At 41.7% G+C, this 23343-nt stretch overlaps 1 protein-coding gene across 1 annotated transcript in view; it reads left to right on the plus strand.

Annotated features, from left to right (window-relative positions):
- The first annotated feature begins 2519 nt into the window (after window positions 1-2519).
- PAPSS2 (3'-phosphoadenosine 5'-phosphosulfate synthase 2) overlaps window positions 2520-23343 on the plus strand; it is a 49144-nt gene continuing 28320 nt past the window's right edge. The window contains exons 1-2 of the mRNA XM_036027515.1: window positions 2520-2717; window positions 6220-6393. Of these exons, the coding sequence (XP_035883408.1) occupies window positions 2520-2717; window positions 6220-6393 (372 nt within the window). The remainder of the gene's footprint in view (window positions 2718-6219; window positions 6394-23343) is intronic.

Genomic DNA, 23343 nt, shown 5'->3' on the forward strand with positions numbered 1-23343 from the left:
ATCCAGACCCTCGCATTTTTGAAGGCATTTTATAACCACGAAGGCTAAGCTACAGGGCAGCAAAGCTCTGCCTTAAAGGGAAGGATAATAGGTAATTGTTTGGTTGCAGTAAGAGAAGTCATTAAACATGCCACATGTTGGTAACTTACGACAAAATAAATAATAACTTGAAAGGACAGATGGCTGCAAGAGCAGACACACGTGGAGCCAATATACCCATCGCTGAAGGATGGGGTAGCGGAAGCACCACCAGGGCTTGTTCCTCACAGGACTGCGGAGATCAGGTACAAAAGGGGCATGGAAGTACGTTCTCTTTATTTATTTTTATTTTTTAAAATATTTTATTTATATATTTTTATAGAGGGAAGGGAGAGAGGGAGGGAGGGAGGGAGAGAGAGAGAGAGAGAGAGAGAGGGAGGGGGAGAGAGAGAGAGAGAGAGACATCAATGTGCGGTTGCTGGGGGTTATGGCCTGCAACCCAGGAATGTACCCTGGCTGGGAATCGAACCTGGGACACTTTGGTTCCCAGCCTGCGCTCAATCCACTGAGCTACGCCAGCTAGGGCGAAGTACGTTATCTTTAAATCATAAGGCATTCTGCGCAAAAAGAAGGGCTCGCCTTCTTACTGAACAAAATCAGGTCCTGGGCCTCTCTTGTGCAAAGTGGACACTGAGAGCCAAAGGAGTTACCTAACGGCAGAATTGCCTCCACAGGTGAATTTGGGTCAAACACCAGTGGAATGGGCTGCTCCAAAAGTAGTGAACCCCAGACCCAACCTTCGCCACTTGTATAGTGAGGATGTTCAAACAGTGGGAACCTATTCTTTAGCCTCGTAGGATCATGGGGCTTCATGGGATGAATGTTTCTCATTTTATTAGACCAGAATAACTATGTTGTCATTGTGGGCATGAGGTGCTGGGGGAGAATGGAGAGGGTCAAAACACTTTATACTGACTACTTTGTCCTTTGCTCCTCTTTTCCTCACTTTTTCCTTCCAAGGGAAAACTTCTTATATAACTAAGCAAAAATCTTAACATAGTAACTAAATCTCTCTCTCTTCTTGTGATAGAGTAAACAAGGTAAAGAACTTTTCACATTGCAAAACGATATCATTTTCAAGAATTTGTTTATACAGTATTACATATATAACATTCTCAATACAACAAAATGAAGCCAAAACTATTTTAAAAAATAAGATAAAGCAAATCTGCTGTTATAATAAGTTTTGTTTTTTTGTTTTTCATTTTACTGGAAAGGAAACTTATCTATACCAGAAGGTCAAGCCCACATTGTTGGCAACCCTCTTAGAGTTTCCCAAGCTTATTTAGCCACTGCCCCCACTTTTTTTCCCCCACAGAAAACCATATTATATCAAGGGACAGCCTGAGGACAGTTTTTGAAATGTCGATACAGCCAAATTTCATCATGTATGGTTAGCTCCTTATTCCCATTATAGAGTGACCTCTCAGATGAGTCAGACTAGTTAGTTTAGAAGAGAAATGGAGTGGCGCCTCCCTCCCACTCAGCGAACTGTCGGATCTCTGCAGTGCCTCCGGTGCAGTGGGTCGCCCCTGCTGTTAGAGAGCGTAACAAACATGGCATCTGGCACAATTCAGCAGCCAACAGCACTGCACCCAAATGTGTTATATGTCGTAAAGTCTTATCTTCAACATTCAAATTGCTTGATTTAGTTGAATATTTTTTGTCTTTAGTGTGTCTGTATTCAGACTTTATCTGGCACTCTGGCTGCCATAAAAAATGAAGTCCATGTAAGGAACAGAGAAAAAATTAAAGTGTAATATTGGAAAATGTAAATGACATCCATGTTTTTTAAATCTTATTTTTATTGTGTCAATTCAAAGGAATTCAAGTTTACATTTCTATTCAAGTTCAACAAATGCCCTATACAAGAAAGAGAGGAAAAAAAAGAAAAAGGAAGGAAGGAAGGGCGGGGGGGAGAGAGAGAGAGAGAGGGAGACAGGAAAAATGAAGGGTGGGAGGGGAGGGGAGGAGTGGGGAGAGGAAGCCTGACCTGGTTTCCATTCTGATAGTCATGTCCATAACTGATCTCTGCGTAAGGTTTGCTAGGTTAGCTCTTCCTGCAGGCCTGCAGAAGAGCAAAGCAGGACCCTCCACCTCCCTCCCCTAATCTTGCTGGCACAAGTCAACAAAGGGACAGCTGTTAGGTAGGTCCACAGGATCCAGTTGGCATAGCCTTGAGGCTTGTATTTCCAGTTGAACCAAGAAGACTCTTTATTTTATTTTATTTTTGGCAGATTTAATAACTAAATTCAAACAAGGCACTTTTACAGTGTACGATCTGACAGGATTTCCTAGGGCCATAAAACAGCTTTAACTCAATGGGAGTTGTTCTCTGTTCTTGAGTTGGAGCTTTAAGACTGAGTCCTTAAGATGGAAAGCACATGTGTGATTGTCACACAGAATATTTGTGTTTGAAGAAAAGATGTGAAATTTAAAAGATGTTAGAAAAAGAAAATTTCACTTAAAACAGGCAGGGAATGATAAAGAATAGTCCCACCATCAATGTCAAGCCATCTGCACCAAATGGAGCTATCACTGACAGGGCACTAAAGTGGGGTGGCTGCCACGCTCATTCCCCATTTAGGGAGCTGGGTACCATCAGGAAGAGGAGCACAGAGGAAAATGTGGTCAGGTGGAGAGGTTCAGAGGTGGAGCCGACTGTGCTGAGGGGAAAGGTAAGGCATGTGGAAGCCTCTCTTCTCCATCCCAGGAATGGGATAGAAGGTAAGGAGGGTTTTAAGCCCTGAGATGCAGTTGTGCTTTCCCCAGAGATTCCGAGGGCAGTGCAGATTATTTCAAATTGTGTAGCTTCTCACATGCAAACTAGGCTCAGAACCACATTAGAGCAACAGTGGAGGCCCTTGAGGGTGGCTGAGGAGAGATGCCTGCATTCACCTTGCTACTGTCACCTGACAGGAACAGAGCTCTCTGGTGTAAATTCGCGTTCGTGTGTCAGGTTGTTTCATGACCATCCTGCATAATTGTGTTCAGAAATATTTTGTCTTTGTGTGGATTCATGAAGGTTTAAATACGTGGTCTGAGAAGCAGGCTCACTAATAACTATTTTAAACTTCTTCCATTTAATTAGACGAAATGTCTTGCATATACTACATAGCTTTAAAAGAGATAGGCCTGGCAGGTGGTTCAGTTGGTTGGAAAATTGTCCTATAAACCAAAAGGTCACCAGTTCGATTCCCAGTCAGGGCACATGCCTGGGTTGTGGGCCAGGTCCCCAGCTGTGTCGTGTGAGAGGCAACCTATCAATCTAGGTATCTCACATTGATGTTTCTCTCCCTGTTCCTCCCTCCCTTTGATAGGAAGGAAGGAAGGAAGGAAGGAAGGAAGGAAGGAAGGAAGGAAGGACGGACTATGTCACCTGCACAGCTATTTTGAATCTATTTACAGTCCCTTTGTGTCAATTCATGTTAACAACAAAATACAGCAAAATACAGAGTTGCACAGTAACATTAGTGTGTGATCAGTGAAGACTGAAGTCAGACCATCAGGTTAATTCTGTTTAAAAAAAGGTACAGAGAATAAGTAGCATAAATGGTAGGTAGAAAATAGGCAGGGGGTGCTTAGGAATAGTATAGGAAATGGCAAAGCCAAAGAACTTACACGTATGACCCATGGACATGAACTAAAGGGGGGCATGTGGGTAGGAGGGGGTGTGCAGGGCAGAGGGGAATAAAGGGGGGAAAGGGACAACTGTAATAGCATAGTCAATAAAATATATTTAAAAAACAAAAAACAAATCCTGCCTTTCCCAGCGGAACCCAGGGTTTTTACTTGACTAGATGAGTAATTGGTGCAGGAGTCTCCTTGTGTTTGTGGGAAAGTTGCTATGGCTATGTGATTAAACGTAGACCATATTGCCATTCCAGTTGTAGTTCAAAGGTAAGCCATGTTCGTCAGGCTCTCTCCCAGCCTTCAGAAGCTTAGTCTAAGTCCTCAGGAAGCGGTTCACATGTGCTCGTGACAGGGGCAGTTTATGGTGTGAGATGTCAGACGTTTGCCCTGCCTTTCAACACTATAGATTTTCTGCTTGTGTGTGTTTGAGTTTTCAATAAATGGGATCATACAGCATGTTCTCCTTTCATGTCTGGCCTCTTTCTGTCACTGAAAGCAGGTACGGCTGCTTGCCACTATGAAAGGCAACACCTGAGAGGCAGGTGCTGATGTAAAGGAAAGTGGTTTATTTTCAGGTGCTGGCCATCTGGAAGATGGGGGGGTGGATTCCTGTCTCAAAACCCATCTCACTGGGAAGATGGGGACTCACATCTCAAAGCCCATCCCCACATCTCAGTGGAGGCAGAGGTTTTTATAAGGAGGGAGAGGGGAACAGAACAAAGAGATCAAGGGGAGGGGTTGGAAAGTTCTCTATGTGCAGACGAGCACAGTCCATTCTGATAAGGACAGTGATGGTCCGATGTGCATCATCCTGGTTTAGTCGTCCTGGATCCACAGCTGAAGGTCAGCAAATCTCCCAGAGCTGGGATGCCTGAGGGTCCCAGTCTATATCTTTCGAAGTTAGTTCCTAAGATTCTTATACAAACATGCTGTCCATCTGCAAGCTACATATTAGTCAGAGTTCCCACTTACAGAAACAATGTCAAAAGAATGGTGAGTGGGTTACAATTCCTTGTTACAGTTTTCCAGTGTTACATTTGGACATTGTGAGACCTGTTCTTGTTGTGTGTTGTAGTAATTTGTTCATTCTCATTGTCGTGTAGTATTCCTTTGGGTAAAGACACTGTGATTTATCTGCCAGACTGCTATTGAATGGCAGTCGGGTGTCTTTCAACATTTGTAACAACCCCATGAGGTAGGTGGTGTTATTTTGTCCACTTGGGGGATGGATAAAAAGCAGCTTTAAAATTCATTTACCTCAAGTCACGCAGGTCGTTGTGGTCTAGCCAGGCCTCAAGCCCAGGTAACCTAACTAAAGGGTGCACGTTCTCTGCCTTACTCTATTATGCCTCAGTGCGGGACTGGGTTCTTTAGTGAGGTGGGTCTTTGATCTGTTTCTGTCTTTCTTCTATCTCTTTAAAGGATTTAATAGTTGAGGCTGCGGGAGCTGGACCAGCAGACAAGCATCGCTGTCACCAGGCTATATACGGATTCATCCCTCCCCAGAGATTTGTTTCTAGGTCAAGTTTACTGTGCTGAGAGTGAGGGTTCTGCTGGGTGGTCCCATTAGCTCACCTGGCTTGCCTAAATCCTGTGTAGGCCTAAGCGCTGCCCCTGCTCCATTTCAAAAACATGTTTAAAAGCTAAATTGACTCTTGAGAGGAGAATTTAACACATTATTTTGTTAGTGTATCTTCAGCTTTAACTGGTTAGGTGCTACTTTCATCACACGGAATGTGAAGAAAGCTGAAGACTATTTCGAGTTTTTTATTTTATTTTATTTTTGTTTTTCCTGTACTAGAAATTCTTTTTTCCTTTATTTGAGCCTTAACTGGCTGTCTGTACAAAATGAAATATCAACTCACTTTCTGTTTTTTAGAAAATATTCACGAATTCATTCTTCTGTCATTTGCTTCCTGAAAGCCATTCAAGTAGAGGCTACTGATTAACAGGAAAAAGAAAAATCAATTTCCTAGCCCTGAGTCAGCAACCCAATACCAAGAAGTTGATAGGAGGTCAGTGCTGGGCCTCTCCCTGCATGGAAGTGGAGGGCCGCCCACTCCCAAACCCCATTATCAGTGAAATGAGGCGTTCTGCTCCTGCATGCTTCCCTGACCTTCTTAGGACAGTGCCGGAGTTGCTGGGATCTTGGCTGTGATGCAGAGGGAGAGAGTGTGGAGGAAGCCTACATCTCCTCTCAGAAGCTAGGGAGTTCCTCCCCAGTAGGGCGCATCCTACACTGTGTTTCCTGCTCTGGAAAATGTTAACAGTCTTCAAATCTGAATGGAAGATTTCTTTCCTTTTCTTTTTCAATGACAGAGTTGGTTGTGTACATGTGGGCAGAAAGGTTAAAAATTGTTTTCTAAAAGCATTTTAGAAAAGTTAAATGTGCAGACTGTCCTCTGTAGAACTTCATTCTTTTTTTCCAGACACTCCTTTCCACTGTGGAATCTGTGAGACTTGTCGGCCAGGAGAGTGGCAATTTTCCAACAAAAAGGCTTTTTTGCTCATTGGTTGATAGCGGGGAGGGTGCAGCTAGCTATTTAGGAATGTCTGAGTTCAGTCTTCTTTGATTCTGAAACTGCCTTCCCTTCCTGCTCTGTCTTTATATCACCCTCATGCCCCACGGCACCACCCACCCACCCCCACCCCCACACCCTGATTCTGTGTCCCGCCCCAGCCACCCCCTGGCCAGTGAACCAGCTCACTGCTAATTTCAAGGTAGTGTTTGAAAACAGCATGTGCTTAATACAGGGTATTTGGTCTTGCTGGAAAAATTACATAAACTTTGAAAAGTTATTATGTCTGAACTTTCAGAACTTGCAAAACTTTCGTCTTTTGAGATGACTCCTACTATTCTCCTCTAATGTAGTTGTTTTTAGTTGTTCTGAGAAGTAAACACCTAGTAGGGTGCCAGATAAAATAAGATATCTAGTTAAGTTTGAATTTCAGATAAACAACCAATTAGTGGGTATAAGTATATCCTAAATAGTGCATGGATACACTACTGTATTTTTTATTGGTTGAACTGGGAAGCTTTAACAAGCTTTCCATTATGGCTTCAGATAATTCAAATCAATTGCTATTTTCTGAGTGCTTTCTGCGTCATGATGAGGCCTGGGCCTGGCCTCGGGAGCCCCGGAGCTGGTCTGTGTGCGTCTCTTTCCCCATGGTGCCCAGAGCACAGTGTTTGGCAATGAATATTTTTTGAAAAAATTAAAAGAATTAAAAAAGTATAGAAAATAATGAACTTGTGATACTTATAACCTAGGTGGGAACATAAACTCACATACATAAAAAGGTCATGTGACTAATGCTCTTATTTTGGACTTTAATTGGTTAATTTCCTTACTAGACTAACCCGCTTAAGTAAAGGATCCAAATTCTAAATACATGAAAGCTTCTCCCCACTTAACAAAGAAGTGATCATTGAACAGGAAATTGAACATTAGTCTTATCAGAATTTTTAAAAAGTTCACTTATTTAATCTTATCGGAATTTGATGTCATCTTTTTAATTACCTGATTTACAATGGATCTGAGTGACCAGCTGTGTGACCTTGGCAAAACACTTAACATCTTTGAACCATCTGTGAAATGGATGTGATGAAACATGCCATGCCCAGCTGAGCTCTGTGAGGCCCAAGCATGGCTTTAGTTTCTGTGGCAGGTAAGGGACTGACCACTGCAGCTGCCTGTGCGCATGCTTTAGTTGGTAGACACAACTGTGTGTGTGGGCAGAGGGCCATAAGCTGTTTGCTCTGTGAGGAGCTAGAAATTGTCAGGCATGAGCAGCTTTTACAGCTGCATGATAAAAAAGAATGCCCCTGAGTTTTGAGGGAAATCATGAGATTTCTTTCTATATTACACATTGCATGGCAGGGGAAGGCTGAGCAGAGGGAAGCACTGAGGATGTCAATAATTTTAACTATTACCTTCACTTAATTATTATTATTATTATTATTTTATTAGTAATAACAAATATTTTAATGAGCATTAATAACCACCTTTTTTTTTACTCTAGCTAATATTTAGTGATGGCTTTGGTGATGGTGCTGTTTTATGTGCATTTTTAAATTCAATCCTCCTAAGAGTTCAGTAAGGAAGCAACTGTCATAAAAATCATTTTACAGTTGAAGGAGCTAAGAGGTTAAATGCTTTGCTCGAGGGCATGAAGCCAGCAGCTGGAATAACCAGGATGCACAACCAGTCACACTCACCCTATTGCTCATGCCCTTTACTTGCTCTTCCTCACAGAGGGAGAAGCTTCTCAGGGTCCAATCTTGCCGATGGAATGGAAAACTGTGTCTGCTAATCTCATTTTCATTTCCTGAGTTCTCCTAACTGAATAATCAAAATATTTTGCATAAAAGGAGGTCTTTGAACTGGGCAGGAATGTCCACACGATTCTGTTTATTCCAGAGCACGATGGCTTTAGTGACCTTTCTTACTTTAGGAATCTGCCTCACGGTGCATGGAGTCTCAGCTGCATAGCAGATAGGTTTTTAATTTAGTTGTACTTGAATAGAGAATAAGCAGTGTTTGTCAGCATTTTGATGTAAACTTTTCAGAATGGTGATTTCAGACTATTTCAAGCTGCAGGGCTCTTTTGGTTCACAATAACACATGTTTTAGTTGGCTATCTTTGGATTTTTTATGTCATATTTGTGGAGGAAAAAGCAATGGAATAATTCATGTAAGGATGTGCTCAGAGAGTATATGACTCATTTAACTGATGCAAGCAGTGTACTATATATGTCCAGTTTAATATATAAATGGTGACTTGAACTTCAGCACTAACTGAAATGCATTGGGGTCACATCAGTTTAATTAATTCTCAAAAAATATGGGAAATACCAGAAACTCTAACCACAAATTATTATATATAGTTCCTTCATGCAGATTTCAAAGAATATTGTACAAATGCATTTGTGAGTGGGAGCTGTGTTTATTTTAACGTTTGGATTGCTTTGGCTGTGTTCTGTCATGCCATCTGTGAGAAGACTTGGGACACAGCAGGTCTCACTTTGAGAAGACTTTAGCACATAACACAAAGGTGCCTGTAACCAAAGTTGGGAAGATGCTATTCTACTGAGTACTGACATTAAAGCATATGTGCTGATGAAGACCAGATGTTGTTTAAGGATATCCTAAGAATCAGGACTTTATTCTGTAGTTAAAGGAAGCCATTGAAAGGTTTTTTATATTTAATCTTTATTGTATTTTTTTCCATTACCATTTAGTCCCCTTATACCCCTCCCCCCAACAATCACCACACTGTTGTCCACATCCATGAGTCCTTTTTCCTATTTGCTCAATCCCTCCACCCCCTAACTCCCACCCGCACGAGCTGTCATCCTGCTCTCTAGCTGTGAGTCTGTCCCCATTTTTCTTGTTAGTTCAGTTTGTTCATTAGATTCCATGTATGTGTGAAATCATATGGTATTTGTCTTTCTTGGACTAGCTTATTTCACTTAGCATAGTATTCTCCATGTCCATCCAAACTGTTGGGAAGGGTAAAATTTTCTTCTTTTTATGGTTGAGTACTATTCCATTGTGTAAATGTTGCAGTTGTTTTATCCACTCATCTACTGATGGACATTTGGGCAGCTTCCATGTCTTGGCAATTGTAAATAATGCTGCAATGAACATAGGGGTACTTATATTCTTTCCAATTAGTGCTTTGGGTTCTTTTGGATATATTCCCAAAAGTGGGATCTCTGAGTCAAAAAGCAGATCCATGGTTAACTTTTTGAGGTATCTCCATACTGCTTTCCACAGTGGCTGCCCCAGTCTGATTCCCACTAACAGTACAAAGGGGTTCCCCTTTCTCCACATCCTCACCAGCACTTGTTTGTTGATTTATTGATGATAGTTGTCCTGACAGGTGTGAGATGATATCTCATTTTGGTTTTAATTTGCATTTCTCTGATGATTTAGTGACATTGAGCATCTTTTCATATGTCTATTGGCCATCTGTATGTCTTCTTCGGAGAAGTGTCTATTTGGGGCCTTTGCCCATGTTTTAATCGGGTTGTTTGGTTTTTTGGTGTTGAGTTTTGTAAGTTCTTCATAAATTTTGGATATTAACCCCTTGTTAGATGTATCGGCAAATATTTTCTCCCATTCTGCAGGTTGTCTTTTTATTTTGTTGATGATATACTTTGCTGTGCAAAAACTTTTTAGTTCGATGTAGTCCCATTTGTTTATTTCTTTCTTTTGTTTACCTTTCCTGGGGAGATATATCCAATAAAATATTGCTATGAGCCATGTCTGAGGTTATGAACATAAAAGTAACCCAATTACAGAGTGTTTCGGAAAGTTAATCTGATTGTCAGTTGAGGGAGGAAGTGATAGGACTGGAGATCACTAACGGAGTTCTGAGCTGAGGGAGAGATAACATTTGATGGATGTTTCACAACCCAGAGCAAGCTCAGGACAGGGGGTCATGGGGGCTGTGCTCAGGAATAAGGTCCAAAAAGCCAGGCCAGGCCGAGGGGGATATTCACCCACAGCAGCAAAGGGCAGTGCAGCCAGGAGGAGTCTCCAAATCCTGGTCAAGAAGACAAAGTATCAGAAGGGTCTGAGTGGCGAGACGTGGCTCTAAGTGAAAAATGAACCGGTAGGACTCAGAACAAGCTCTGTAGGAGAGCGTGGCACAGAGAAAGCACCTGGTGCTGGACCAGGACTGAGACCACTGGAGGCCTGCTCGCCATACAATGTGGACATAGAACTGAATACACAAGTAGAAATCACAGGAACCAAAACAGTATCCAAGTCAGGGTGTTAACAATGGGAACCGGGGAAAGATCTTTATGTGAGGGACACTATGAGGCAAAACAACACTTGTGGATCAATGATACATGATCAGAGAGGAATGAGGTCAGTGGGTTCTGTAAGCCCTCACAGCCATTTTAAGAGCAAATCATGTTCCAAAAGTTGATTCCAAAATTAGTTATTGGGCCTTGGGAAAGTTTAATTGTTAAAAACTTTTTTTCATGAGGGAATGTTTATAAAATATCAATCTAACACACCAGGAATATTGCCACTCCCAGTGTAACCATGAAATCTAGGTTTCCCCTGTGCTCACTGTCTTTCCACCCGCTTCTCAGTGTGAGTGTGAGCTCTTCCCATCCACATCAGCAAAGGAGGCTTCTGGCTCCAGGGCTGAGATGGAGGAGGGCCTGTGGGTGTGTACACACCCTTTAGATCCTGAGAAGTAACTTCACACACATGCACCCCCAACTTTTCCAGCCACGTAATTTTCCATCCTGGGTGCACTGTAGGGCAGTGTGCAATTTTAGGATTATTTGATCCAAAAGTATTTCCTCCTTTACCCTTCAATAAACTTCATCCAGTAGCTTCTCTTCTACTTTCCTGTTTTTGAAACACCAAACAGCCCTGTTGAGGGTTTTTTCCGCTAAAGAGTTTCAGATCTCATTTTTCGGTCCTCCTCCGTTTTCCCTCTGGACTGAAATTTAAGAACCTCTCTCTGAGTCCTGGGTGATGAAGTCCCAGCTGGGCCAGACACGGACCCCTGACCGGCACGGTGCCCAAGAGCAGCAGCGTGCTGATGCTTTGGAAGCTTTGGGAGAGGCTGGGGTCTGGGTGTGTCGCCAACAGCGTGGTGGAGGCTAGAGCCAGAGGAAGAGCCTGGTGGGCTTTCGAGTGAGTTCACCCAGAGGCTGCAGTCCAAGAAAAACCTGGCAGATCCTGGGGTACATAAACAGAAGCAAGAACGAAAGCACAGAACTATTTCAGTTGTCTCCCCACCCCCGCCTTTTATCAGCAGCTTTACATTCTGTGGTTTCAATTACTGCAGTCTGAAAATGTTAAATGAAAAATTCTAGAAATAAACAATTCATACAATTAAAAATTGCACACAGTTCTGAGTAGTACGTGGAAACCTCCCACCGTCCTGCTCCACAGGCACGGAATCTAGAGGACCTCCAACACCACGGACGGTGCCTGGCGGAGAGGGGCTGCTTCCCTCACCTTGGCAAATGTCGAATGATGCATGCACACTATCTGAATGTGCCACTCTGGGTTTTCCAACAATTTTCACGTTTTTAAGATGCTTCAAAACACAGTAAATACTGTAAATATTTTAATAAGCAAAGCCATGTGGAATTTTTTAAGGATGTCTTAACTACACCCTGCTCTTGTATTTTTTGTTGTCCTTTTTTCACAGCATTCACATTCTTGTCCATGTGACATCAGCCTGTGCTTTATTTCGTGGTGGTGACTTCCAAAGTCAAATCAACTCAATTATTGGGTATATTTTGCCCTTAAGTTATTTTCTCACTTATAGTTTTAGCCTCTTCATTAAATCTTTCTGTGGTAGGAATTGGTGGAAAATTATCATTTTTGGTCTTAAAGAAATTTTACACCCATCCTAAAACTTTTTTCATGATCTCACACTTTTCATTTATAAATTCCAGATTTGGGTCATTTCTGTATTGTCCAATAACTGTTTTGACAAATGATTTAATTTGTTCTTTTCAGGAATTTGTCAACTCATTTATCTCAGTTCTCACAACTGATATTTTCTCACTGGCTACTTGATATGGTTCCTTCCCTTTTAACTCAAGAGTAGTTTAACACAAAGTATGTTCCCTTGAAGCTGGTGGTTTTTAGGAAGGTGTGGTTGGCATGATAAGAAGTATATACAGCTTACAATGAAAACTGTATTTGTGAAATTCTATTTAGCTCTCCCAAATAATCTAAAATCTCTCTTTATGTAGAATACCTTAGAACCTTCTTTTCCTCAGCAGAAACTCTTTTTTAAAAGTTTTCACTTCAATGACACTTCTTCAGTTAAAACTTCCATATCTACTGCCCTGGCTGGCGTAGCTCAGTGGACTGAGCACAGTCTATGAACCAAAGCACCGCAGGTTTGATTCCCAGTCAGGGAGCATGCCTGGGTTGCAGGCCACGTCCCCAGTGGGGCCCACGTGAGAGGCAACCACACATTGATGTTTCTCTCTCTCTCTTTTTCTCCCTCCCTTCCTCTCTCTAAAAATAAATAAATAAAATCTTTTAAAAAAGTTTTTAAAAAACCCTTCCATATCTACCAATAACCACAGGATTGGAGTTGAACCTCAAATGTCCAGTGGGTAGTGATTGCATCAAAGTTGAGTAAGATGCCCTTCCTGCTGTTCAGCTGTTTACATATTTTACTAAGATTGGCAGAATATGTCTCCCTAAGAGGTTTGTTCCTATGAGGCGCCTCCAGCCGACTCAGGCTCTGGCTTCCTAAACAGACTGTATGTAATTAGAGTGAACAGAGGTTCTCATTTATGATATCTACTTCCAAAAGCCACCAAAGCTTCTCCACAGGCATTTCTTCTCTGCGTGAAATGACTAAGCACCAAAAACAACCACCACTGTGATCAAGTGGCATGGACTGTACTTTAAAGGTCACCTGCTAGAGTTCACTGTACTTCACTGTGTATTATAGAGGGACTAGCTGTCTCAAAGGTTTATTTCGAGATATAGAGTGAATGGTTTTTTAATTTGTTGCCGCAATCTGGTTGTTGTTCTCTTGGTGGCATTGTGCCTCATGACTCACTTCTGTTTGCGTATCTGTTACCCTTTGAGCCTCAGACCACTGGGCTCCTCATTTTCTGTTTGAGAAATTCTTCATATTTAAAAATATATATTTACTTTCAAGTTTAATACAGAAAAATCAGAATATAGAGACAGAAGAAAAATAATTACCTAGAATTACCTAACCCTCAAGATAATTACTATTAGCATGCTGTCCTTTATTTTTCAGCTTCTTTTCTTTTTAGCCTTATACATATAAATACACATATTTGTACATAAAAATACATATACTGAAGAATGGAATTAACATTGATTTACTCTGTAACCTATTTTCTATTTTCTCATCATGATATATTCGGGATATATTTTTACATCAATAATTATAGGCATGCATATTCATAAAATGGATGAGCCATAATCTATTTAATTAATGGACATTCTGATTGTTTCTGCTTTCACTATTTTAAATACTATTACCATGAACACCTTTGGTTAATAATTCCTTTTTCTGTATTATAATGTTGAGGTTCTTTGAGAATTAGCAAGACTAGCAGGGAAAAATCATAGTGAGGCATTTCATGTTCTCAACAAAACTTGAATAATTTTGCTTCCATGGGAGAATGAGTTTAAGAATAAACTGAAATTGAAAAAAAATTGTAAAAGAGCTTTTTATCTTCAGAATTTTAAAACATACTGCAGAATAAGATCAGAACCATACATAAGAATTCTAGCCCTCACTGGTGTGGCCAGTGGGTTGAGCATGGTCCCCCGAATTGAAGAATCACAGGTGGGTTTCCAGGTGCGGACCAGGTCCCCAGCTGCAGGTGTGCAAGAGGCAGCTGGTCAGTGTTTCTCTTACACAGTGATGTTTCTGTCCTTCTCATTCTCCCTCCTTTCCCCTCTCTCTAAAAAAATGAATGAATAAATAAAACCTAAAAAAATAATTCTAGAAGTAGATCCAAACTATTAAAATTTTTTAAATAGGGAAATGAATTATAATATAACATATTTTGAAGTCACGGGATATAATGATGGAAACAAATAAAGTTGATCCATATAACCACATGACTCATTATGAAAAGGTCAGATGTATCACAAAGTTAATAAAGTTTAATCATATCAAAACAAAGTTTGAGGAGCATATTTGGAGCAGCTATACTGAATGAGCAAATGAGGCATCAAAGATAGTGGGAATATTTTATATATTCTTAAAATAACCTTTAATATGATATATATAGATATATAATAAAGTACATATCAAAAGAAAAGCAAGTGAACAAATATAATGAGTTAAAATTTTGCTATACAAAATACAGAAAAAGAACCAAAAGATATTTTTAAATAGTAACTGAGGTAAAAAGAAAACAAACAAAAAAGAAACAAGTGGCTGAGGTCATTGTCCAGGTTGCAGTTAGTTAATATCAAAAGAGACAAACACAAATTCATAAGTAACTTATTACAGGGAAAATGCGTATTCTTACTAGTAATTAAGTAAGTACAAAGTAATCTAGAAGGGAAACAGTAAAATTACAAATACAATAAATTAGTTGGAATGTTTAGAAACAGGTATATTATGGTAGCCTGGTAAGTTGGCTTTGTCCTTTGGAAAATGAACTGGTGGTGCATAGTGAGATCTCTTAAATAGTTTATAACTTTTAATACTTAATTATTTCACTTTAGGTTACACACCCCAAGGAAATACTCTGAAAGGAAAGAAAAATAAATAAGGATTGATAACTGTAAAAGATTGGAAGCTACTCACATTAATGAAAATGGAGAATGGTTGTTTGTTTACATTTTTACATAGTATCCAAAGCCTTAATGATCTCATTTAGTCCACAAGAGGAAGCTGTGGCACAGAGGTCACACAGCAGGGCCTGGAAACTAGTTGTGCCTAGGCAGGAGTAAGACCTGCACTTAAGAGCCAGGAAGCCTGGCTGCACATCCTCCATCTTTCAGGTGTGGGACGTCAACCAGCAGTGTTTGATCTGTATACAGGCCACCATGCCCAGCCTCCTGAGCTCCCAGGTTTTGAACAATAAGCAAGATAAAGCATCTGAAAGTGGAGCTTCTACTAGGAGCCCAAAAGAGCAATTACTGAAGTTGCTTCTTCCTGAAAATGCATCTTTAAATTTATTTTCAACTTGAACACTGAAGACATGGAGATTTGGAACTCTTAATCAGCAGCAATCAGGGCCAAGCTCAAAGGAGACAGTGTCCCTGCATAGGAGCCAGGAGACTATAAATTCAAATCCGCTTACTCAATTTTCATTGATTAGATTATGCACATGTTGAAAAAACATTTGAGCATTGGGAAAACCATAACCTGACACGTGGTTTCCCACTCCCACGTTCCTCCAGCGTCCCCCCTTTCATAATACTACTCCCTGTGACATGTGCTTGAATTTGGCTCCAAGGATACCCCGTCTGAAGTTTTGTCCCCATCAAGGCTGAGGGTGTCTGCCCTGACCTAGCCTACCCCATCCCGAGATCCAGAAATGCCCTCGCCCAGCACTCCCCCTTCTGCATCACTAATGGGGAGGAGCGGACCCAGCAGAGAGACACACTGCAATCCTGGGCTGTGTGCAGAGGTCCCAACTCTAATAATTGAGCAAAGGCCATCCTAAAACTGAAAACTAAGGGTTATGACTGAAACAGCAGGAAAGCAGTAAGTTTGGGGCAGAATGAGGAGGCTTCAAACTTGTGCATCTCAGATGGGCATACATACCTGCTGGGCTTTGGCCCAAGGATAGTGACAATTGGAACAGCAACAATGACTGTGCGTGTGTGTGACTCTTCACTCCAAACCAGCTGCTGTCCTATCCACTGTCTGATTTGATTGGGAGCCCCACAGACTTGTCCGCAGACTTGCCTTAGAGCGGACCCAAATCCCTAGAAGGCTTCAAAGTCTGGGTGGCTTAGAGTTCAAACTATCATGATTTCTCTAGAGCAGATTAAATGCCACCTGGGCCTCATCAGATTCAACCTCTTACTGTGTGTTACATTTTCTTTGATACTTCATACAGATCATTTTATTTCATCCTTATAGCAACCCTGTGAGGAAACTATTCTTAGCCCACTTGACATGAGAAACATCCAAACCTATAAAAAAATTATGAGTTTATTGGCATTAAACTGACAATGACTTCCAGGAAGTAAAATCTCAATGGAATGAGAAAATGATCTGGAGGATGATGGTTTTGCAGCTTATTTTATATGTTAAAATCGAAGGAGGGGACTAAAGGGTGTTGCATGGAATTCACTTGTGATAGATTAGGGAGGTAGAAGAAAGCAAAGCGGGGAAATCCCTGAGACTGGATAAAGAGTAAAATGGAGAGACAAATACTTTCACACTGGTGGGTATAGGATAGTTAACAATGAACATTTATAGCACAGAGAGGTGGCACTCAGGAAACGAGATAACAATGAGAGGCTGCTTTGATGCAGTGGGTGTATCCTGAGCAATCTGAAAAAAAATGAATTACTCTGACATTCCGAAGATATGACTTACTTAAGGTGAAGATTGACCTTTTCTGAGCTCCTACCCTTTCGACAGCCTGGATAGAAGTGGAAAGCATTATGCTACGCGAAATAAGCTAGGTGATGAAAGACAAGTACCATATGATCTCACCTTTAACAGGAACCTAATCAACAAAACAAACAAGCAAAATATAACCAAAGACACTGAAATTGAGAATAGGCTGACAGTGACCAGAAGTGAGAGGAGAGGGAATTTCAGGGGAAAAGGGTGAAGGGTTTTTAGGAACAAGTATAAAGGTCACATGGACAATAACAAGGGGGTGTGGAAATGGGAGGGAGGTGGGGAGGGCTGGGGGAGTGGGCTGGGATGGGGGGAAAGGGCAGAAAACTGCACTTGAACAACAATCAAAATTTTTTAAAAATTAGGCCCTGGCTGGCGTAGCTCAGTGGATTGAGCTCGGGCTGTGAACCAAAGTGTCGCAGGTTCAATTCTCAGTCAGGGTACATTCCTGGGTTGCAGACCATGACCCCCAGCAACCGCACATTGAAGTTTCTCTCTCTCTCTCTTTCTCTCTCCCTTCCCTCTCTAAAGATAAATAAAATCTTTAAATTTTTTAAATTAAAAATTAAAAAAAAGATTCACCTTTTTAAAAAGTTTATTTTTAAAAAATTTTATTTATTTTTTAGTGAGGTAAAGGGAGGGAGAAAGAGAGGGAGAGAAACATCAATGTGTGGTTGCCTCTCGTGCGCCCCTCAGCGGGCACCTGGCCCACAACCCAGGCATGTGCCCTGACTGGGAATCGAATCAGCAACCCTTTGTTTCACAGGCCAGCACTCAACCACTGAGCCACACCAGCCAGGGCTGAAAAATTTTTTATTGTGTTTTTTCATTTATCCCCCTTATACCTCCCTCCCTCTAGCAATCACCACACTGTTGTCAGTGTCCATGAGTGCTTTTTCCTTTTTGCTCCATCCTTCCACCCCCTAACTCCCACCCCCACAGAGCTGTCATCCTGCTCTCTATCTATGAGTCTGTCTCTATTTTGCTTGTTAGTTTAGTTGGTTCATTAGATTCCAAAAATGAGTGAAACCATATGGTATTTTTTTATTCCTCTGACTGGCTTATTTTACTTAACATAGTGTTCTCCAGGTCCATCCATGCTGTCACAAAGTCTAAAATTATCTTCTTTTTTATGGCCAAGTAGTATTCCATTTTGCCAATGTCCCATAGTTGTTTTATCCACTCACCTACTGATGGACATTTGGGCTGCTTCCAAATCTTGGCAATTGTAAAAAGTGCTGCAAATAACATAGGGGTGCTTATTGCTTATGTTCTTCAGTTTTCAAACAGCAAAGGAAACCATCAACAAAATAAAAGACAACCCACTGAATGGGGAGCATATTCACCAATACATCTGATAAAGGGTTAATTTGCAAAATTTATAAAGAACATATAAAACTCAACACCAAAAACAAACAATCCAGTGAAAAATAGGCAAAGGACCTGAATAGACACTTCTCCAAAGAGGACATACAGATGGCCAATAGACATATGAAAAGATGCTCAACATCAGTATTAATCTAAGAAATGCAAATTAAGACCACAATGAGGTATCAGACACTATCAACAACTGAATCTAAAAAACAAAAGCAAAAGAAAACTAAGCAAACAACCAGAACAGGAGCAGAATCATAGATATAGAGATCATTTGGAGAATTATCAGCTGTGAGAGGGAAAGGGGAGAATGGGGAAAAGGTATAAGGATTTAGAAGCATAACTGGTTAGGTACAAAATAGGCAGGGGTATGTTAGGAACAGTATGGGCAATGGAGAAACCAAAGAACTTATATGCAGGACCCATGGACATGAACTAAAGGGGGGATCTCAAAGGAAAGGGGGAACCCAGTGAAGGGGGACAAAGGGAGAAAATTGGGACGACTGTAATAGCATAATCAATAAAATGTACTTTAAACAAACAAACAAACAAACAAATAACCAGTGCTGGCAAGGATGTGGACCAAGGGGAACCACTGTGCACTGTTGGTGGGAATGCAGATGGTGCAGCCACTGTGGAAAGCAGTATGGAGATACCTCAAAAAATTAAAAATGGATCTACTGTCTGACCCAGCAATTTCACTTCCTGGAATTTATCCAAAGAAACCCTAATTCAGAAGATTGACCTTTGTCAAGGATGATACATGCCTGGAATGTGACCACCTGCCATGTCTTGCTTGTAGTTGGGAATTTTTAAGTTCAGACCATCCTATGTGGTTACTGTAAGTCTCTGAGTTTGTAAGACCGCCATGCAGGCCTCCCCTGAGTTGTCTGGTTTAGCATGTGGCCCCCTTTTCATCCACAGCCCCATTTCACAGGGCAGGAAACAGGGGTTCTGCAGCTTAATGATTTGCCTAGGGTCCCAGAGCAAGTAGGCTGCAAAGTAGTTTTAAACTCGGGTTTGCTTGACTGCAAGACCCATCTCATCCTGCTCCTGCACGTGCTGAAGGGAATTTTTCTGAGCCGGTAAGCTGGAAAAAGGTAGGGATTTGCAAAATTGTCCTTAGGGACCTGGAATGGGAGTATAGCACCAACTTCGTGGTTTGGGCGCCGCCTCCTGCTAAGTGACAGTTTTAGACGAGGTGCCTGGAAATGTCTGTGTGCTCTGTTTCGACACACAGGGAGGCAAGGATTTTTTCTTTAACATGTATTGTGTTTTTCATAGACAGCATCCCTTTTCCACTTTCCTTTCAAAGCTTGGGAGACTGTATGCTCTTTCAAAGGGAGTAGAGGGCTCAGCAAGGAGAAGTTTTCAGCTACCTGGTCCCTTGGCAGTTCAAATATCATTCAGAACATCTGCTTCTGTTTTATCTGTTTGCCTTTTGAAGTAAGTCAAGGGTAAATTTGACATAAAAAACAAAATATCTTCCTGGACCAAAAATCCCAGTACTTGGCCATCTGAAAAAATTTCTTTAGTTGTTTACACATTGCAGGAGTGACAGAAAATCTATACAACCCCCCATAATTAAGATTCAGCTAATAAGACCCAAAAATTCAGGGATTAACTACTGAGTATTTTAAAAAATATTTGTTTGTTTATTAGAGAGAGGGTAAGGAAGGGGGAAAGAGAGGGAGAGAAACATCAATCGTTTGCCTTTTGTACACGTCCCGGACCAGGGACTGAACCCCCAGTCTAGGCATGGACCCTGACCCGAAATCAAACTGGTGACCTCTCGCTTTTGCAGGACGATGCCCAGCCCACTGAGCCATGTCATTCAGGGCTACTGTTAAATAGTTTTAGAGTAATTCCTTCTGGTCGTTTCTGAACTGTTTTTGAAAACCAAGCACTTGTTGGGGAGGTGACTAACAAGATCATAACAAAGTTTCCACAGAAGACCGACAAAGCTTGGAATTTATTCTAGATGTCTCCCTTTGGGGAGAAGAAACAGCCAAAGTTGAGGAAAATTAAGCTCTGGAGCACATGCATGTGCACAGGTGGGCAGCAACCCCTTAAGTAAATATGCTGTTGTTACAGAACAAACAAGGGGGGGCCTGGGATGATATATTATTATTTAAAAAAGCCCCCAGGTCCGTCGTGTCTGCCACCAGAGGAAAGACGTCTCTCTATGCCAGAGATTTGTGAAAAGGAAAGGAAATGTTTATTTAATGCTATACAGACTTAAAGTAGTGACCTAATGTCTTCACCAGAATCCCAAAGTCCCTTAAAACACCCACAAACAGACACAGTCCTTCCTTCCTTTCCCCTTTGCCCAGTCCAGAGTACCGTATCTCAGGAAAGGAAATAGAAGTCCATGGCTCAGGTAGTCCTCTGGTTATTCCCAGTTAGTACTCCATCTCGACTGGGAGACCTCCCTGGGTTCCCAGCACCCTCAGCCAAGTCGCCGGGATCTCTGCTGAAACCAGGTGGTGGTTCCCCCTTCTAAAGCTGCGGGGCTCCCCACTCTGGCAAAGGCACGTGGTCCTCTCTCCCAGGGCCACGGGAGTCCCCACTCAGCCAAAACCCGTGCTTCTCCCCTCCTACAAAGCTGTGGGAAGGGGGAGTCCCCAGTCTGCCAAAGCCGCATGATTCTCTCTCTCTCAGGGCTGCAGGAGTCTCCACTCTGTCAAGGCCGCATGGTTCTCCCTCAATGGCTGCCGTGTCTAGGTTTAAATCCCCGCGCCAATCTTCGTCTGCAGCCCCATTTCCGACTCCTCCTACACTTGGGCACACTTGCCCTCAATCTGCTGTCTTCTCCAGCTTTTCTGGTCGCCATCGTGGGTCTGGGCAGGTGTGACCCCATATCCTGGAGCCAATCTTCTCCAAGCTCCTACGTAGGCGCTGTAACTCTGGGGACCTGCCCCCCAGTCCCATCTTGGGGGGGAGGTCCCTTTCCATCCCCCTGGCCTTGAGCATGGCCATAGCTATTTAGCATATCTAAGTGACCAGCCAAAGGCTATAGGTATGTTAAATGACCATGCCATGGATTAGCTGCAAAGCTGCCCTGCATGTTCTTGCTCTGTGTGCCCCTTCCCCCAACTCACACCTGTGGGGGAAGGGGTGAAGACATCTTAAAATCTCCTGGACACCTTGAGTTCTGGACCCCATTTCAAATGCCTATTTAGGGTCCCCCCTCTAGGCTGCACCCTGTAACACTGCGACTGGGACCACAGCCCTTCTCCAGAAAAGCAACAATAGTGACCAGTATAGTTCCACCATGTGAATCTTATTTGTTTTCTGGTTTGCTTACTTTCTTAAGCGGCTCTTTTCTTTTTCCCATGTGGTGAAATTTACATACAAGGAAATGTCCCTCTGAAATGGAGTGTCTACACTGTGCTCTTTAAGCCCAGCATTGTCACCCCAAGGCAATTGCTGTTCTGGCTTAGTAAATTAGTTTTCCCTTTTCGGGGACTTCACATAAATGGAATCATATGTAGGTTGTTTCCTTTTTTTTATGTAAGACTTCTTTGACTCAGCAAAATGTTTTTATTTATTAGCCATGGTGCATGTATCAGGAGTCCATTCCTTTATATTGCTGAGTATGTTCCATTATATAAGGATTCTACAGTTTTGGATTTTGTAAGGTGTTTTTGGTATACATTTTATTTGTTTGTTTTGTTATCTGTTTTCTTGTTGATGGACACTTGGTTATTTTCAGTTTTTGTCCAAATACAGTTGCTAAGAATATTTTTCTGCAAGTCTCTTTGTGGACATGTTTTCACTTCTCTTGAGTAAACAAACATCTATGAATACAATTGCTGAGTCATAGGGCTGGCAAATGTTTAGTTTTATAAGAAACTGACGGCATTTTTTCCTAGATGGTTGGACCATTTTACACCTCCACTCCAACATGTGAGAACTTTTAATGCCATTGGACGTTATCAGTCACATCTGGTTTGGTCTTAATTTGCACTTCTCTCGTGACTAAGAACATTGAGTGCTTCTTCGCGTGCTTACTGACCCTTTGTGTATCTTCCTTTGTCAAGTGATTGTTGAAACCTTTTACCCATTTTAAAAGATTGAATTGTATTTTTACTATTGAGTTGCAGGTGTTCCTTGTAGTTGTATATGTTCGTATGGTATACAGATGTATGTGTGAGATCCTCCACCTCCTCTGAGGAGCGGGGCTCCAGTTACTTGATCTTTTTGGCTGTATTTGCCCTCAAAATGATGCCAGGGGTTCTGCTTTGTTTAGTAGTACTATATTCCCAGTGCCTACAATGTCCCCACCGACACATAGTAGTAGCTGTTAAAAGACTGGAATGCTTTCAGAAAGAAAGGGTTTATTGAGCATCTGCTAGCCAGAAAAAAAAAAACCAGGTCCTGGGACATGCGGCCTAAAGCACCAGTAGCAGGGCTACATGGAGACTCTGAACGTGTCCTTTGTCCTGGAGCGTATGGGCTCTTCTGTACAGTGGGTTTGGGGAAGAAAGATGTAAGTTGTTTTGAAAGAATTTACATTGGCTGTGGGATGGCAGGTAAAGGTGAGGTGGGGGCAGTCCTAGGATACATGTGTAGTCCCTAAGGAAGAAATAGTTCCTACTTCTGGTGGGCTGTGGCAACAGTCTGGAAAGTTCATACATAAGCAGGATGTGGTGGCATCTGGTGGTTGGCTTTTTTTTTTTTTTTTTTTTTAAGAAAGCAACCTGGAAGCTGATTCAAAATTTCAACACATATTCAGGAATGTGAGCAGTCTTTTGTTGATTTTGGCCTGTGGCTCTTACCTGATTAGTTCCCATCCTCTGGCCTGCTGCGATTTAATTTAGGACATCTCAGAATTATTTTCTTGTTAGAGATCATTTACATAAACATCCCCTGAAGCAGTGAATGAATGAGCTGCTGAGCTGACTTTTGCGCCTGATATCCAGACTCAAAGTTCTTGAATTTAGTGGCAATGATTAACAGGGAAATAGAGAAAAAGAAAGGAAAGCTTCCCTTGAGCTATAAAGTACACTTGACACAAAAGACTGAGATACCTTCAGGGGATTTGTTCACCAGGGGAAATACTGCTAGGATATCTTAAGAAATAGCCTATTTTGCCCCATTTATGTACCCACAAGCGAAAGCCACCTCTGCTGACTTGCTGTGTTCTGTGACTATATCCCACCTCTTCCTAGTCTTGGGATCTCATCCGGCTTGCTTGACAGATGA

This window comes from Phyllostomus discolor, chromosome 5 (genome assembly GCF_004126475.2).
Source record: "Phyllostomus discolor isolate MPI-MPIP mPhyDis1 chromosome 5, mPhyDis1.pri.v3, whole genome shotgun sequence".
NCBI lineage: Eukaryota > Metazoa > Chordata > Mammalia > Chiroptera > Phyllostomidae > Phyllostomus > Phyllostomus discolor.